The sequence below is a fragment of the Myotis daubentonii genome, chromosome 9, assembly GCF_963259705.1.
Source record: "Myotis daubentonii chromosome 9, mMyoDau2.1, whole genome shotgun sequence".
Taxonomy (NCBI): Eukaryota; Metazoa; Chordata; class Mammalia; order Chiroptera; family Vespertilionidae; genus Myotis; species Myotis daubentonii.
Window position 1 is genome coordinate 66,772,744 of NC_081848.1, and position 17,946 is coordinate 66,790,689.

At 42.0% G+C, this 17,946-nt stretch overlaps 1 protein-coding gene across 1 annotated transcript; it reads right to left on the reverse strand.

The window, feature by feature from the left end:
* Window positions 1-957: 957 nt before the first annotated feature.
* On the reverse strand, window positions 958-1,911 carry LOC132242263 (olfactory receptor 6Q1). The gene has a single exon (XM_059711166.1). The coding sequence runs from the start codon at window positions 1,909-1,911 to the stop codon at window positions 958-960; it is 954 nt and encodes a 317-aa protein (XP_059567149.1).
* Window positions 1,912-17,946: the final 16,035 nt, after the last annotated feature.

Below are 17,946 nucleotides of genomic sequence, written 5' to 3' on the forward strand. Positions count from 1 at the left end.
TGGGTTACATTGGACTCGACGTACGTCATTTCGTGGTTATGTCGCCATCTCCCATTTACAGTATTTATTAAAAAAAAAAAAAGTTCTGTCATTTCGACGTAAGTACATATGTGCTTTATGTTTTTTATTATTTATTTACCACAAGTAAAGGTCAGGAATTGTTATCTTTCTTTTAGATTTTTTTTACTGTTTCACTTCATTACTGCTGTGTATGTGCTCCATGTGAGTGACGTAGGTGCTTATGTAGGTGGGTTCCGACTTACGGCGAAAATCACGTTTCGACGCATGGTAGGAACGGATCTCCAACGTAACCCGAGGATCTACTGTATTCTTTGATTGGTTCCCAATTTTTTTTTTTTTTTGTAATCCTCACCTGAGGATATTTTTTCAATTGCTTTTCAGAGAGAGTGGAAAGGAAGGAGAGAGACAGAGGAGAGAAAAACATCAATGTGAGAGAGATACATCGATTGGTTGCCTCCAGCATGAACCCCAACTGGGACCAGAGATCGAACCTGCAACCCAGGTACATGCCCTTGACTGGGAATCCAACCCATGACCCTTCAGTGCACGGGACAATGTTCTAACCACACCAGCCAAGGTAGTTTCCAACCATTTTAAAGTATAAAAACCATTCTTAGCTCACAGGTCATTAAAAACAAGTGTTGAGCTGAATTGGGTTCACAGGCCACAAGATGAAGGGAGCTTGGGTCCTAATATGCTGTTGAGCAGAGCCACCCACCAACCAAGAGCACTCACCTTCAACTCTTGCAAGAAAGATAAAATCTCCTTCATTCGTTAAGCTACCTTATAGTTAGATCTCTTTTGTTATAGCAGATTAGCATTTTATTTTAACTAATACATAGTCCATAAGGCTTAACTACCTGGACCTCTGCTGCATTCCATAGTCCTCACCACCCTCTTTCTAAAGGGCAAGGAAAATGGACCCTACCAGCCCCCTCACTGGCCTTTCCAAGACTTGAGGGAAATGGCTCTGCGCAGAGCTCCCTTCACCTCCTTGTTTCGAAGACTGTAGATGAGGGGATTGAGCATTGGTGTGACAATGGAGTAGAAGACAGACACCACCTTGTTGAAGTTGATGGAGGAGGCCACTTTGGTCCGGACATACATAAAGAAAAGAGTGCCATAGAAGAGGCTCACTACAGTCAGGTGAGCTGTACAAGTGGAGAAGGCCTTCCGGCGCTCAGCCGCAGAGCGGATATGCAGCAGCGTCCAGACAATGTTGCTGTAGGACACAGCAATGACCACAGAGGAGGCCAGGAGTACTGCCAGAGAGACCAGGAAGTCTGTGGTCTCTTTCAGGGTTACATCTGAGCAAGACAAGGCTAGCAAAGGTGAGGCATCACAGAAGAAGTGATCGATGACATTGGAGCCACAAAATGTCAGCTGGGACATGAGGTAGATGGGCAACATAGGTGTGAGGAAGCCCACCAGCCAACAAGCACCAGCCAGACGGATGCAGGTGCCCCAGGACACCAAGGCCCCATATCGGAGAGGCATACAAATGGCCACATAACGGTCATAGGCCATGGCAGCCAGCAGGAAACATTCAGTTGCCCCAAGAAAGGTGAAGATGAAGAGCTGGGAAAGGCAGCCAGCATAGGAGATATTCTTGCCCCCTTCTCCTCCAATAAAACCAGTCAGCATCTTGGGCACTGTGACTGAGGTATACCCGATTTCAAGGCAGGACAAGTGTGTCAAGAAGAAGTACATGGGTCTCCGGAGCCGATGGTCCAAAATCACCACCATGATGATGGCCAAGTTCTCCAACAAGGTAAACAGGTACATGGTGAGGAAGAGTGTAAAGAAGAGAAGGCGTGTTTCATGCACCCCGGCAAAGCCCACCATGACAAACTCTGTCACGTGGGTCCAATTTGGGGCATATAGCTGCATATTGTAGGTGAGAGCTCAGTAGACTCATAGTCATGTAGATAATGACAACTGAGAGAGAACCTATGAGGATGTTGGACTGAAATATCTTCCACTTCAGAAGAGGAAAGTGAAGTTAAGACACTATCCCCTCAAAGAATTTATAGTCTTTTAGGGCCACAAGAAAATGGACAATTTCAGTACAAAATGAAAAGTTCTACATAGCAATAAGATAGGATATAATGGGAGGAAATAGACCAGAAGCTCAACCAGTCTTGAGAAATCTTCCTGGAGAAAGGGCTATCTAAACTGGAACCAGAAAAATAAGTGTAAGTTACTGAGATAAAAATAGTGATGTAGAGATGACATAAGTATAAAATCTCAGATGCCAGGGAGAACATTGTGCATTTGAGAAACTTCAGGCTGCTCTAGTTTACTGCAGAGGTTAAGAACTTAGCTTTCTGATCAAGTATACCTGTCCAGGACTCCACACTGAAAAAGGAAAACATGAAAATATCTCTCTCTCTCTCTCTCTCTCTCTCTCTCTCTCTCTCTCTCTCTCTCTCTCTCTCTCTCTCTCTCTCTCTCTCCTCTGTCTGTGTGTGTTGAGGAATAAAAGCAGGATTTTGGTTTTTTCCTGTGTAACTTACCTGGACAGGAAACAAACACCCTCAGGGTCTGGCATCCTCTCTAAGTCACAGATCAGAGAGCTGAAACTATTATAAGACAAAACCTACTCTGTACCAGGTACAATGGTGGATGCAGGGGGACAGATGCTCTGTGCCAGGAAGCCTCTCAGCATCACCATGTGTCCTGCCTGGTACAGAGCAGGTGCCCTGTCATGTACTGACCTGAACTGCATACAAGTTTGGAGGAATGAGGGAAGGAAAAGTCTTCCTAGTAAAGACAGGACTATCAAACTCAAGTCACAGCAGAGAGGACAGGTAAAATTTAGGAATAACAGTAGCAATGCATGGATGAAGCAGTCCAGCTAGTAAATTACAGAGCCAGGATATGATCCCAGATGTGTCTGAATCTCATGCGTTTAATGACTATGAAGAAGAATAAACATTTCAGAAAACTTTATTATGAACATTTACTGTGTCTATAATACAAAGTCAGGCTTCTACAATATGAGTGTCTCTGTGAGGAAGGGCATCTCCAAAGAGTGAGCATTCTTCCTAGGCTGCTACGTTGTAAGCCAAATTGCTAAAGGCAGAGATGTGCAGGAACTGTGCTCTGAAATTTCCTAGAGCCAACAGAACCATGAAGCATCTGGGGCTGCAATGCAATTATTTGGCCAGGAAGCCAGTGTTTCTAAACCACCCACTGTGGGGATGTTGGGGCCTGGACTTAGGCCTGGTGGAGACACGTACAGAAATCTGAAGTCTTTGACCTTGTTCATTTCTGGCTTTGTGTCTCTTCATGCTTTCATTGCCATGAAATCATGGAATGTTGAAGCCAGAGGGAACTTGCTTAATAATTTTTAGGGAAACTGCAAGGGTTTTAGAGCCTGACAAACCTGGATTCAAATTTCAGTCTAGGCATTTTTAATTTTTTTGTTTTATTTTTTGTTAATCCTCACCAGAGGATATTTTCCCCATTGATTTTTAGACAGAGTGGAAAGGGGAGGATGGGGGAGATACAGAGAGAGAAATATTGATGTGAGAGAGACACACCAATTGGTTGCCTCCTGAATGCAACCAAGCCTACAACTGAGGTACATGCCCTTGACTGGAATCGAACCTGGGACCTTTCAGTTTGCAGACCAACTCTCTATCCACTGAGCCAAACTGGCTAGGCTTAGGCATTTTTAATTTTAGGAAGAAGAAAAACAATTTCCCAATCAGGTCACAGTGGGTGGGGTAGTGAAAAAGGCAACCTTTGACCAACAAAACCAAGTTTAGCAGGAGGAGAATGAGGTGCTCCCAGCAAGCCAGGGGAGGGAGGTGTGGAAGATAAATCTGTGAGAAGAGACTGAGAGTCCACTGGAGGCAGGAACGCAGAGTGGTTATAACCACATTCAGGCATTAGATTACTTGGTGCCTTCCAACCCCAGGTCTACCACCTCCCAACTGAAATGCAAAGAAAAAACCTGCATGGAAGGCAACGCATAACCTAATGGAATGAATTTATGATGGAACCCTGTAAGTCAGCAGCCATGAGTTAAATGAGGAAAGCTTTCTGGGCAAGAATTTCAGGATGAACTCAGCCTCACCTCTGAGCTCTCAGATCATGTGTGGTAGGCAGATGAGCCTCCCTCCAAAAAAAGAGAAGAGGGTTTTTATTGAGCCCCTCTCATGGCCAGATTCTGCTGGGCTTAGATTATCTGATGTAATCCTCACAACCTACTTTGATCCTAGGACCTATCCTTCACTCCTGGGTTTCATGCAACTGAACACTCTGAGGCTCAGAGAAAGAAAGAGATTTGCATCCGATCAAAGAACTAGTGAGTGGCAGAGATGGGATTCAAACATAAATCCCTGAGCTTCCCCCACAGAGTGCCATCTCCCTCTGTTATTTCATCTCTCCAAATGACACACCTGCCGCCCTGGCTGCCAGCCCGCCTGTGAGGTGAATGTGTCTGTGTCTTGGATCCCCATTGGTGGAATCTACCACAGGTTCCAGCGACCTGCAGGGCCACCGTGAGGCTCCCAGGCCTATTAACCACATGAGCTTCCTCCCTGAGGCTGAGAGAACTTATCAACCAAGTGACGCCTAGGAAACAAGTGGCCAAGTGGAGTAGGTCATAGGGGACAATCACTGAATGAGGAGAGAGACCAAACAGAAACTTGGCCTAATTTGGTGTCCTCAGAATGGAGCTCTCTGGGCTAAGGTTTCCCCTAACAAATATGGAAAAACAGTTTGGGACCCATGCAGGGAAATTAAAACTTGGCTCCTGCGGTGACATGCTTGTGCAGACACATGACAAGCCTGGTGAGAGGCTGGCTTCCTTCCTGGTTCAGTTCTCTCCACCTGGCCTCTGGGAGACTTGTCCCCAAACGTGAAAAGAACTTACTAAGATTCGGAAAATGATTTCCAAAAACAACCACCAAATCCAGGATGGGCACCATGAGACCGGTGGAAGGGGCTGCAAGATGCCCAGGGTGCTGCTCTCAGCTTCCTCTTCGCTCTCACTCACTGTAGCCAGCTCCCTGTTCACTGCAATGTGACAGCAATAGCATAGCTCACTTCCAGGTGCACAGGCAGCCCCCTGAGGTCACAGCACGCTCTCTAGAATTAGAGGAGTGAAGGCTGACCCTAACTCCATCAGGTACCAGCTATATTTTGGGAAGTCACTTAGAGGAGCATCAGTACTGCCATCCTCAAATGGAAGGCATAGTCCATACATTTGCAGGGCTCATCCAAAGATCGAAGGGAACAGCATTAAGTGAAAATTCAGGGCCTTTGCTCTTATTGTTCCCTTTGCTTTTCTGTGTGGCTTCCTCCAGCACTTCCTCCAATTCTCTGCATGAGGCTATCCCAACAGAGAGGCCCTCTCTGACCACCCATCTGAAATCGCAGCTCTCTAACCCCCTTCCTCAGCTTGATATTTTTGTCACAGCCTCATTGTCATCAGTCAGGTATTTATTTGTTTATCTATAATATCACACAGATACATACACGTACACCCCTAAGCTCCTTGAAGACAGTGCCTCTCTGTCTACTCATCACTGTGTTGCCAGTGGCATAAAGAGTCACTGGGTTGTAGTTTGTATGCAGTAAACATACTGATGTCATCATAAAAGAATGAACACTTGCTCCAAGCATCATGCTGGCCCAAAGTGTTGTTTTCTTTCCACTTCCAACTACCTGTTTCAAGGAAACGGGGAGGGAAGGAAACACATACTTAAGGAAGAGCTATCCAATTTAGGTGTTGAAGTCATAGGACCATCCTGCCAATCAGCTCCAAGACTGCAGCACCCACTCTCACTGGTCTTGGGTGGGGGACAAATTAAATTGATTTTTACATATAATTTCTTCTTCTTAGCTACTGAATTTAAATTTTCTAGAAAACTGTTCTATATCCACTCTTTTCAAAGTCTGCTCCACCAAGCCCCACATTTCTCCAGTTGCTGGGAATTATAAAAGGGAGAAAGGAACCTAGCATGTGGGGCTCCCATGAGCCTTGCTTCAACCAGCTGGTAGGTGGCAGCTGATAGGTGGTAGGTCCAGACAAGAATACAGCCCAGCCTGACCCCACCACCTACCATCTCTCCACCACACCACCTCTCTGGGGTGCTGGCATTGCTCAAACCAAATTAATTGAGTGCTTCTCTCATTATTCCAGTACCTTCTCGAATGAGTAGGCATGACCTGCTCCTCAAAGCTACTCCCAGATGGTCTCTTCATGAAGGAAAAATATGGGAAATTAGAACATAAGAAATGAAATGGAGGTCTCTCCAGTCATACAGGCAGCAGAGGCCCCACCCCCAGGCACACTGAAGAGTTCACTACCGCAGAAATAACCAAGGTGGGAATCACACTTTCTGAGCTTCTGGCTCCTAATGTCCAAATAGGAATAATACCTGCTGAATAATGTTCCCAGGACATTATGGGAATCAATGAGATAATGAGTAGGCAGGCCTTTTGAAATGTTAAAAAGACACTCTGGGAAGACCTTCTTATTATCTTACCTCCATTGCTACGGACTATGCTATTACTGCAGAAATTTCAATAACGGGAAAGCCCAGGGGATGGCAGTCTCAGTGGGGCCCTGGTAATGTCCTTGAAGTTGCACTTGAATAATAAGCAAATTAATTTTGTTTAGATTGTAGGTTTATTTGAGGTGGACAGAGCCAATGATGAACTAAGACTCCCAAACATTCTTGGCAAACCCCCTACAATATGCAAGCTTAGGCAAATCAGTCGGATTCTGTGTGCCTCTGTTTTCTCACTTGAAAATGGGTTAATATTTAAAACCACAATGACTCTGTAAAAAAAGCTTTCGAAAGAATAAAAATAAAATAAAATGGGAAAACTATGAAGAAAAGATTAGGTGAATCTGAAGTCAGAAATCCTTACTCTAGGTCTGGTTTATCTTTGGCTGATGACATTCTTTCTATACACCACCTTCTGATTTCTCTTTGGATATATTCCTGTTAGTTTCCAGAATTGCTGTAAACCAAAAGTTAAATAGCCCATATACAGGTGCTCAGGGGGTCTCTAGAAGAGCCACTCACCTGCCACATACTACTTTGTTTCTTCACTGGGTGGAACACAAAAAACCAACATTCTCAGTACCTGGATCTCATTGTGAAACAAGGACCCCAAATTCTAGGATCACAGCTTTCCTGAACCAAAGAAACAGGGCAAAGATCCATCATCAGCTGAACTGGAGAGGGAGGGAACTGAGGTTGTTGCTGACTATAAAATGACTCATACCTGTGTATATGCCTCTGACACCCTAGGGGTGGCCCATGGGATCAAGTCTCAATGGAGGTTTGAAGCACTCAGACAACAAAGGAAAGAACATAATAAATCATGGAAAATTTCCTTCCCAGAGAATGTGCAGAAGCTACATGGGAATCCCAAGTTTGTAGACTAGTTGGACAAGTACCAGTGGAGGATGAGGGGCCAGCCAAAGAAGGTCCCATGCCAGCTAGACACTTTGCCAAGGTCTCTGGCTCTAACCAATTCTGGAACAGGGTGAAATGAAATTTCCAGAGTTCCAGACTTATCAAGAATGCAATGAGCTCTTCCTCTATTAGGATGAGTTAGATATCCCCACCCACCAAGCTCCCTTTATCCCCAGGTTGAGAAAATCGACAATGTTAACAACAGACATTACTGAGTAGTCACTCTGGGCCAGGCTATGTGCTGTGCTGGTGTGAAATGCCCAGCATCAATCCTGAAGAAGCTCAGAAGGTGTGACTAAGGATCATTTTTATCCAGAATGTAACTATGCCTTCATTCCAAAGACCTTCCCTCAGAGTATTTGAGGGTTATCTACAGACTGAGCAATCTTTTTCCCCAAAAGGAAATAATGACATCATTCCACTATAAAGCAAAAGGAAGATCAAGGTTGTGATTATTTACTCTATTTGGTTGTAGGAAGCAGCCAAGCCAAAGCTATCAGGGCACAAGGTGACCAGTCCTTTAACATATTCTAAACACAAAACATATGTCCCTTGATTTCATATGACCTTTCCGTTGCAGATGTCTTATCTTTCCAACTAAACAATAAAGCTCCTTGAAGACAGGGCCATTGTCATATATTACCGGATCCCACATAGGCTAGTGCACTGTAACTCAATATAAACCATCACAGACACGGATCTGAGTCCACTTAAGCCTCATCATGGATGTGCTACCGGGGGCAAGTCAATCCCTCTGAGCCCCTTTTCTCACCTCTGAAGTTGGGAAAATAATCTACCTGACAAGGATGTGTTTAGAGATAACTGAGGTAATGAAGATGAAGGGTTCACTCACCTGACAGTGATGTGAGATGATTTCACTATAAAACTTCAGGCTTCTCTACATTGTTTACATTAGCCAACACATGCAAGCAACCCAAGTGCCCATCAGTAGGTGAGTGGATAAAAAAGCTGTAGTGCAGCCCAACTGGTGTGGTTCAGTGGTTGAGCATCAACCTATGAACCAGGAGATCACGGTTCAATTCCTGGTCAGGGCACATGGGCAGGTTGCAGGCTAGATCCCTATTGTGAGGCATGCATGAGGCAGCTGATTAATGATTCTCTCTCATCATTGATGTTTCTCTCTCTCTCTCTCTCTCTCTCTCTCTCTCTCTCTCTCTCTCTCTCTCTCTCTCCTCTCTCTCCCTCCCCCCCCCCCATTCCTCTCTGAAATCAGTAAAAATACCATCCCATTGGGCACTAGGATTTAACGTATGAATTTGGGGGAGACACAAAATATTGCCAAGGGTTAATATTTGATCAATCTGGGAAGTGGGTATAAAGTTATCATTGTATTATGTTCCTTCTTGAGTATCAATTTGAATTATTTCGTGATAAAAATGCATTAAAAAAGAATACCTGCACAAATACCAAGTCAGACTTTGCTTCTGGGTGTTTTAAGGCTGGAAAACACATCATTTGGAGGAAACTGAGCCTCTTTTGTGAAATGAGAACTACCTACAATTCCATAATGATATACAAAAATTCCAAGTACAAGAGGTCATTTCAAATCCCTTTCAGAGGAGTGGCGAAGGCCCTCAGCGTTTCAGTCTAGTCCATGTTCCTCCTCATTTGTCACAGATCCTCCTCTATGTGTCCCAGTTTCGGGGCTGGGATATTTGACTCCTCAGGCAGGAGGAAAATAAAAGGAATATGATCATTCAAAGCCTCTTTCATTACCATCACTTGCAGAGGAGAATTCCGCCTTCAAATCGCTCAATTCTGGACTTCTGTGGTGTCAAACTAGGACAACAGATAGGGTGACAAAAATTAAGACCAGCAAGGCTGGATGGGTTTACATGGTAAATGCAGAGTATTCCAGGCTGAAGAGAAAGAAAATGCCTGGAACATGAGAGGAGAGGGCCAAGCTTGAGAGCAGAGGTTTCGGGTCTGCCTGTGTTTCCTTGGCCCTCCAGGCTCTTGTTTCTTCCTGAGTGCTCGTGGCCTGCTGGCATAGTGGCCTTCCTAGTTGCTTTTAATTAATGCAGAAGAGGGTTTTTTGCTTTGTACTATTGGGTCAAATTGGGTCGGAAATGAAAATGGTTTTTCCATTGACATAGAGCAGCCCAAAGTTACGTTCTTTTTTTTTTTTTTTCAATCTTTTAAGTATTTATTTCTTATGTTTCAATTACAGTTTACATTCAATATTATTCTGTATTAGTTTCAGATGTACAGCAAAGTTGTCAGAAAATCATGTACTTTACACAGTGATCCCCTTGCTGCTTCCAGTACCCACCTGGCCCTATACCTATTTATCTAGATAGTATTGACTATATACCCTATGCTGTAATCTAAATCTCTGTGACTGTTCTGTAACAGCAACTGTATTGCTTAATCCCTTCACTTTTTTCACCCAGCCCCTCAACCCCCTCCTGTCTGGCAGCTGTCAGTTTGTTCTTTGTACTTATGAGTCTGTTTCTATTTTGTTTATTTTGTTCATCAGATTCCACGTATAAGTGATATCATATGGTACTTATCTTTCTCTATCTGACTTATTTCACTTAGCATAATACCCTCTAGGTCCTTCCATGCTGTGGCAAAAAGTAAGACTTCCTTCTTTTTTATGGCCAAGTAGCATTGCATTGTGTAAATGTTCCACAGTTTTTTAATCCACTCATCCACTGATGGGCACTTGGGTTGCTTCTATTTCTTGACTACTATAATTTAATAGTTTGAATTTGATTTTATTAATTTATTTTATATTTTGTATTTACCCTCCTTTGTGGTTTTTCCCCCCATCTTCTTTTGTTTGATAATATTTAGTTTCTTCTATTTGGAAGCCATAAATCTTATTCTAATGGCTACTCTAAATTTTTTAACCTACTGCAAATTTTCTGATAGGTCTATATTTAATTTCTCTCAACTTCAATAAATCCTTAATGTGCTCACCACCTTATTATTGTTTTATAAAACAAAATTATAATTTTTAAACTCTAACCATTAATTTAAAATTTCAACACATTTTATCAATCTCTGTGCTCACTATACCAACTCATTTGGCTTACAAGGAGATGGGAAGAGCTATTTAGAGGAAGCCTGCTTCTTGTATTCCACATCTTCTGTTTTTATTTTTCTATTTCAGAAACAAATTTTAATAGTCTTTAGTAAGGATCTGTGTGTAGTAATATATTTAGTATTTGTGTAAAAGTGCTTTTATATAATCGTCCCTCTTGAATAAATTTTAGCTGGTTGTAAAACTCTAGGTTGGCAGTTTTTTCCTTTGGCACTTTAAAGTTACTACTCCATTTTCTTCCAATGTCGATTGTTATTAATGAAGTTTGCTGTCAGTCTGTCATTCCTCTATACATAACTCATTTTACTCTGCTTTCTGAACTGCATTCTGAGTGAGTTCCTATATTCTATTTTTTATTTCTCTACTTCTTTCTATCCCTCTGTCTGTCCCAGAGTTCATTCTATTCATTATGGTTTTTAATGTTTTTTAATAAGTAATACAATCATATGATTCAAATCCAAAGATTACACAAAGGTAATCAATGAGAATTACCCTCCTACTTCTGCCTCTTTTTTGGTCTACTGAACATTTGGTGAGTCCTTTTAATACCCAAATCCATGTCCTTTAATCTGGGAAATTTTCTTGAATTATTTCATTATTTTTTTCCATCCATTTTTTCCTGTTCTCTTCCTCTTGAACTCATGTTATTTATATGCTAAATTTCCTGGACTGGTCCTCCAAATTTTTTTCTTCTCTTATTTTTATTTTTCTCTTTATATATTTATGTTCTAATTTGAAGGCAAATCCCTTAACTTCACCTTTCAGTACTTCCATTGAGTTGTGTGTTTTTTTCATTTCTGCCATCATGTGTTTAATTTCCAAATGTTCTTTTAAAAATATTTATGTGAATTTTTTCAAATTCTGTCTTATAGATACAATATTTTTATCTTGCTAACAATATTGTTTGCTTTTTTTTCTTGTTTGTCTTCTTTTCTATTCCCCTATATAGTCTCTGCTTCCTTCAAGTTGCTTGTTTATGTCTCTTCATTGTGTTTCCTATGTTTCACATTGAAGGCTTTCCTCACTTTTCTGGTAATTTAAATTTTTCTCTTCAAGATTAAGAGTAAAAGGGATTTAAAGACAGTTTGGACAGTCTGAGAAGATGGATGTGGCTTGTCAGTGAGGAGCTTTCCTCCATAGTGATCTAAGAAAGCCATTTCTTGGGGAATCCCCAATGTCTATATCTTTAGGACTTCCCCCTTAGATAAATTCTATTCCTCATAGAAGAAACTTCCAACTCCTTCTGGAGGGTAGTGTTTTGGCCACCAGCATTTTGAAAGCCAACAGGAAAGAGCCTGGGTGCCTCACCATTCAGTATTCTTTATGCATATGGTTACTTAATACTCCTACTATAATGTGGTAGCCCCACCTTAGCTGTGCCTGATGTACTCCTGTCCATACACACTATGTTTTATCATGTCCAGGGATACGCCTTTAAAATATTCTTGGGATGAGAGAGGGACAGTGTCTAGCACTGTGAGTAGGAAAGAAGATCTAGAGAGGTATAACTGCTTCTCAAATAGCTTTCACCTAGTACTTTTGGTTTAACCCCTACTTTTGCTCCAGGTCACGGGTTTCTGGAATTGCTAGTTCCTGAGACTTAGAGGGTTCTCAGCATAAGCTGGGTTTATTTAATTTTTCAGCTATCTCAGATCATAATGGCATAGAAATCTAGCTTTTTCAGGCTTGCTAATCAGTTATTACTCAGTCATCTCCTTTCCAGATTCTGTTATGCCCAGATTTCAGGATCCCCAAAAGACCACCAGGGAGCCAGCCAAGTCCGATGCAAAAGCAAAGAGTCTTTATTCGAGCTAGCTCGGCTCCCCGACCACACTCACCGATGCAGCGGCAAGTGGCAGAGAGAGAGGGGGCTCTGTGGGGAGAAGGGTTTTATAGGGGGGGTTGGAGTAAGGGGAGGAGAGAGGACTGTGGGCCCTGCCGATTGGCCAGGTTCAAGTCAGTGTCTTGTTACACAGGATATGGTCGTATCTATGGCGCGCACTTCCCTTGATTATCATTGGTTAGTTTAAAGAAATCCTAGGTGTGGCTAGCAGAGGCTTGGGCTTCCGGGAAGAAGCTCCTTGCCGAGCACATGGCTGCCCAAAAATGGAGGATCCGGGGTAAGATGGAGGGCGTAGCTCTTGCCCTTTCAATTCCAAAATACCATTGCCATTGTCTCTTCATCTATACTTCCCATTCTTGTTGGTTTGAGGTTTTTTCTTTCTTTCTTTAATCTCTTTACTGTGCTTTAAAAAGGTAAACATGGCCAAACAGCCATTGTAACTCAAAGCCCCACATTTTTTTTATTTCAACGACTCTATTTTTTTATGTTCAAATATTCCAATTGGTCTTTTTTCCCCTATCTCCTCATTCTTGTTTTCAGGCTTTTTCTCATAATTTTTATTATTGTAATGAAAGTTTTTATTTCATTTCCTTCTATGAAATAATCAATGTATTTACTTTAAAGCCTTGCCTGATCATTCAGTAAAATCACTTTCATCTGAAGTGAATCCATATTCTAATTGTTGGTTTAGTGGCTGGTTTTTCTTAGTATTCACTTTTATTCATCAGTTTCTTTATTTGGTTTAAGTCTCATTTTGGAATATGATGTGGTTGGGGGTTTTTCCCCCTTTTCCTCTTCTCCACTCTACTTTGCCTTCATATTCAACTTTCCTGCTGAGCAGCTTTGGGGTCCCCAATTCAGATCCAGGTCTAGTAAGGCCTTAGAGTGGCCATCCTTCAGAACCACTGGGCTATGGCAGATCCAGGCTTGGTCGAGGGGAAATTTGACTCAGCTCTTGCTCACAAGGTGATGTCTCATCCTTGTCTCCAAGCCTCCTCTCATGAGGGTGGGGAATGAGAAATGAATACCACCCTCGCCCAGGGCTTCAGTCAGTGAGCCTGCCTCGGCATTCCCACCTCACAGGAAATACTTTTGATTCATTTATCACCACTGACTGCCTCACCTTGCAAACCCAGCAAGTCCACCCACCCTTTCAGCCCTGATCACTGTGTGTGTCCCTATGCCAGCTTGGAGCTTCAAAAATACCTGTCTTCTATGTAAGCCTGGCCAACCCTTCTTCTTTTTTCTCTTTTTATTTTATGTATCACTGTTATGTTTGTGGAGCAGAAAGAATTCTTCAAGCATGGACTCCACCTTGATGTGGCTTTCAGTAAGTGGTATTTAAAGTTAGATAGTTGGACTGTGAAAATCTCAATTGTGGTTAGAATTCTGATGCCCAAAGTGACCGGATCAGGTCAGTGGCACTGAATGCTGCCTTAGCCAGGCTGAATTTCCTCTTTATCTCTTGCACATTACCACAACACCGGAAGTACAAGAGGCAATCAAATTAAATATTAACTGAACATATTCTGAATACTCAAAATTCAAACAATAATAGAGTAGCATTGAGTGGAATAGAAATAAAGATTTGAAGTTAACTCATTTTAGATAAATTTATTCCTAAAATGCACTACTGTAGCATCCACAGGGCTGTGGAATTAAATGAGTGGTTTGTGTAGAACACTTAGTACACTATCTAGCATGTCTTAAGTCTACTAGTATTAGGATGCACCTGGCATAATAATACATTCCAAAGGGACCAGAGGATCCAGTGGGTATAGAGGTTCTTTTGAGAATCAACAGGAAGAGAGGAACAAAAGGGAACAGGAAACGACTGTCCGGCCAACAGGGCAAAGGATTAAAATCACAAAAAGATGATTATCACCAATAAAATGAAGTTTTCCTCCTTGCCCATAACCTTTGCCCTGTGCACAATAAACAAGGAACTGTTAGCTTAAATCCACAAGCTTTGTAAATCCAGAGTAGCTACCAGGAAGACAACACATTCCTAGACCCTCTGGAATGTATCGTACATTCAATGAGGGTTGGGATTGCTTTCTGCCTAGATCATAGTGAGCATTTAATAACTGTGGGATAGACTAAAGGTGCTCAGACAGGGATTGGTGTAGTAGATCCCAATGCACACACTTGTGAGATGAATTTACATTGTGGGTACAGAGGGGTAGCAAGTCAGCAGAGGACATATTCTGTCAGCCTCCAAGATTCGTACAAACATTGGCCATGTGGAGGATTAGAGTAGGAGCATTCAGGGACATCCTTTTAAGCAGGGAAATAGTGAAGTCTGCATCATCAGGAAGCCCACCCCACAGGACCTCACACATGAGCAAAGCATCATCAATGAAATGGTGTGTGTGTGTGTGTGTGTGTGTGTGTGTGTGTGTGTGTGTGTTACAATACTCTCTGTCAAATAAGCACATTGATTCAATTGTATGGTAAGAATAGTTGACCTGAATTTCAGACATTCCTAAAAGTACTAGGAAAGGAAAATATGACAACAGGAAGAGCCCTTAAAACCAATTATGAAGAGATTCAAATATAAACTGCGTGGATTACAAGTTTGTGTAACCTCCATGTACTCAGAATATGATTGGTTTCTAATCCCAAAGTTCATTAGAGATGAGTGGCGGAGTAATGAATGCTACTTTCCACACATGTGCCATTGGGACACCAATTCCCCCTCTCTGGTTCTCATATTCTTTATTGATAAAATGAAACCTTGCCTATCAGGAATATGTTGATTGCAAATTAAAAAAAAATTCAAACTTAATCAAGAATTCCAGTTTATGGGCTTGTGTATGAAGAGTCCTACGGATGTAGCCCTGCCAGTGTTGTTCAGTAGTTGAGTGTCAACCCATGCACCAGGAGGTCACCAGCTCAATTCCAGGTCAGGGCACCTGCCTGGGTTTTGGGCTTGATCCTCAGAAGGGGGCATGTAGGAGGCAACCTATTAATGTTAATGTTTCTCTCTCATTGATGTTTCTATCTCTTTCTCCCTCTCCCTTCCTCTCCCTCTAAAATCAATTTTTTTTAATTTATCGTTACTGTTGAAAGTATTACAGATGTCCCCTTTGTTTGTTTGTTTTTCCCATTGACCCCCTCTTCCCCGCACCCACCCCTCCCAGGCCTTCACCACTCTATTGTCTGTGTCCATGGGCTATGCATATGTGCATATAAGTTCCCCAGTTAATCACTCCCCACCCAGCCCACCACCCCTGCCTTCCCTCTGAAAATCAAAATTTTTTAAAACTTATTAAATAATAATTTTAAAAAGAGTCCCAGAGATATAAACAAGATTTTCAAGGTCAACTTTTCCCTTCCTTCTGTTTTGTCCTCTATTTTGACTTCATCATCAACAAGTCCTCTCCACTTGGTGACAGACTTATATCCTCACATGTATAAGTCCAGTGGAAAAGAGAGCACGCCTCTCCAACAGTCTAAGTCATGAGATGGCACCTCACTGACTCCAAAGGAGTCAGGTCAACCACCATGGCCAGAGGGACTTGATGTTCTCCTTCCTCTCATCTGAGATTCATGCTCACCCCAGGCTTTCCCCACCAAGATGCAACCAGACTGTCCCATCCACAAGCCCACATTGCCTTATGTGTTAGAGCAGAGCCTTACAGAATCTTCAACGTAGTCTTACAGAAACTCAAGATAGGCCAGCGAGGAAGCAAAGAGAAGGATTCCCAGGCTGAGTCTTGGAAAGGATGTTACTGTTGATTAGCAATGTCTGCTATGGAGCTCAAGCCAAGAGAAACAGTGACTCACAAATGACATAGATTTGCCATCCCTAGAAGAGGCCATCTAGACCTTCATTCCCAGGATCAAAGGGCAGAGAAAGCACTACCTGTGCTTCTGTAACCCTAGAGACTCCATGGAATGAAGACTTAAAGTATGCTTTTATATCTGATATAGGAGGGAGAAAGGAAGACTTAGAGAAAACATCATGAAGAAAGCAATGGGAATAATTCTTGAAAGAACATAGCCATGATGGTTTAGTTTTATTAAAAAGAAAAAATCAGAATAATCTGAGTTTAAACCCCAGATACACTTTTTGTCAATTTGATTATTACATTTCTGACTAACTGGTTAAATTCAGAGACCTTAATTAATATTATCCCAACACCTACTAGTATCCATCAGATAATAAATGGTCTTTAACAGTATGTAGAATAAATGGTAACAAATGCATAACCATGAGCAGATTAATACATCCCCTCTGCACGTCAGTTTTCTTATTTATAATAGAGACTTAATAATTCTCCCTATGGAGTTGCTCTGAGGAGTCCATGGGATTATGTATGTACAGTGATCAGCATGTAGTGGAAACTCATCAAGGTACTCTAACACCCACATCAGGGTCACGGCTCTCAAACATTAATCAATAAGAATATTTACTAATCCATACTATATACTCAGCACCTGGAGAACAGAGGGGATAGGGGATAAAATAACCAGAAAACACAGGCTGTCACTTTAGAGACTGTCAAAACCTAAGTGTTCATTGCAGCAGCCACTTCTCACTAGATCATCATTGAGGAAGTCAAGAGAGGGCAGCAAAGAGCTACGGGGCTAGAAGGAAAGATGAGCCTTCCTCTCTGATAGCCTATCCCCCAATCCAGAGTAAGTTCTAAAACCAAGCCAGGAATCAGGACCTTCACACTGGCATCCTGATTCAGCCACTTACATGCTGTGTGACCTCAGATAAGGCACATGACCTCTCTGGCCTACATTTTCCAATCTCTAAAATGAGGATAATTAGGGCTCAAAGTTGTAAAGATTCAAAGAATTGGAAGAGTTGCTGAGCTCCACAGTAGAGTGGCCTCGGGGCAAAATGGAGACTCCACACACCCTACCTCAGAAGCAGAGGCAAGAAGAGAGCTGACTTTGGGAATTATATAAGTAGGACTTTTTAAAGAATAACACATATGTTATAACCAAAATGTAGTTACAATTTCATGATGGTACATATACTCCCTTTGACATTCAGACACATGTATCTTAAAAGTGATTGAGGCAAAGACCATAATTTTTGTTCACCAAATCCCATTTCTCTTTTTCCTGCCTGGGCACATGTAAGACTGGTTTGGTCAATAAAATGTGAGGGAAAGAGATGTCCATCATGTCCAGGCTGAAGCAGTGGAAAGCCCCTATGGGACCCGCAGCTTCTCTCCTCTTCTGACGTGAAACCAGAAGCATCCCTTAACCTGAGTACCTCTTGCCCACTGGCTCTGGATACGTAAGATGAACGATAAATAAAACAATGTTGTGTTAAGACAGGTATTTGGGATCTATATGTTATTGCAGCATAGCTGAAGTTGCCCTGACAGTAACAGAAGGAAAAAAATATTTAAAAGGGAAGCATGTGTGGCAATATTCATTTAATAAGAACTTGAAGCCCCAAAAAGCATCCAATATCATCTATATTGAATAACGATACACCCCACCAGGAAGATATGTCGTGGTACTTTATTAATTTAAGCTCATCAATTCAAATTTTATAAAGTAAATTGTTTTAAAATGTAAGGGAAAATGGCATTCCTGGA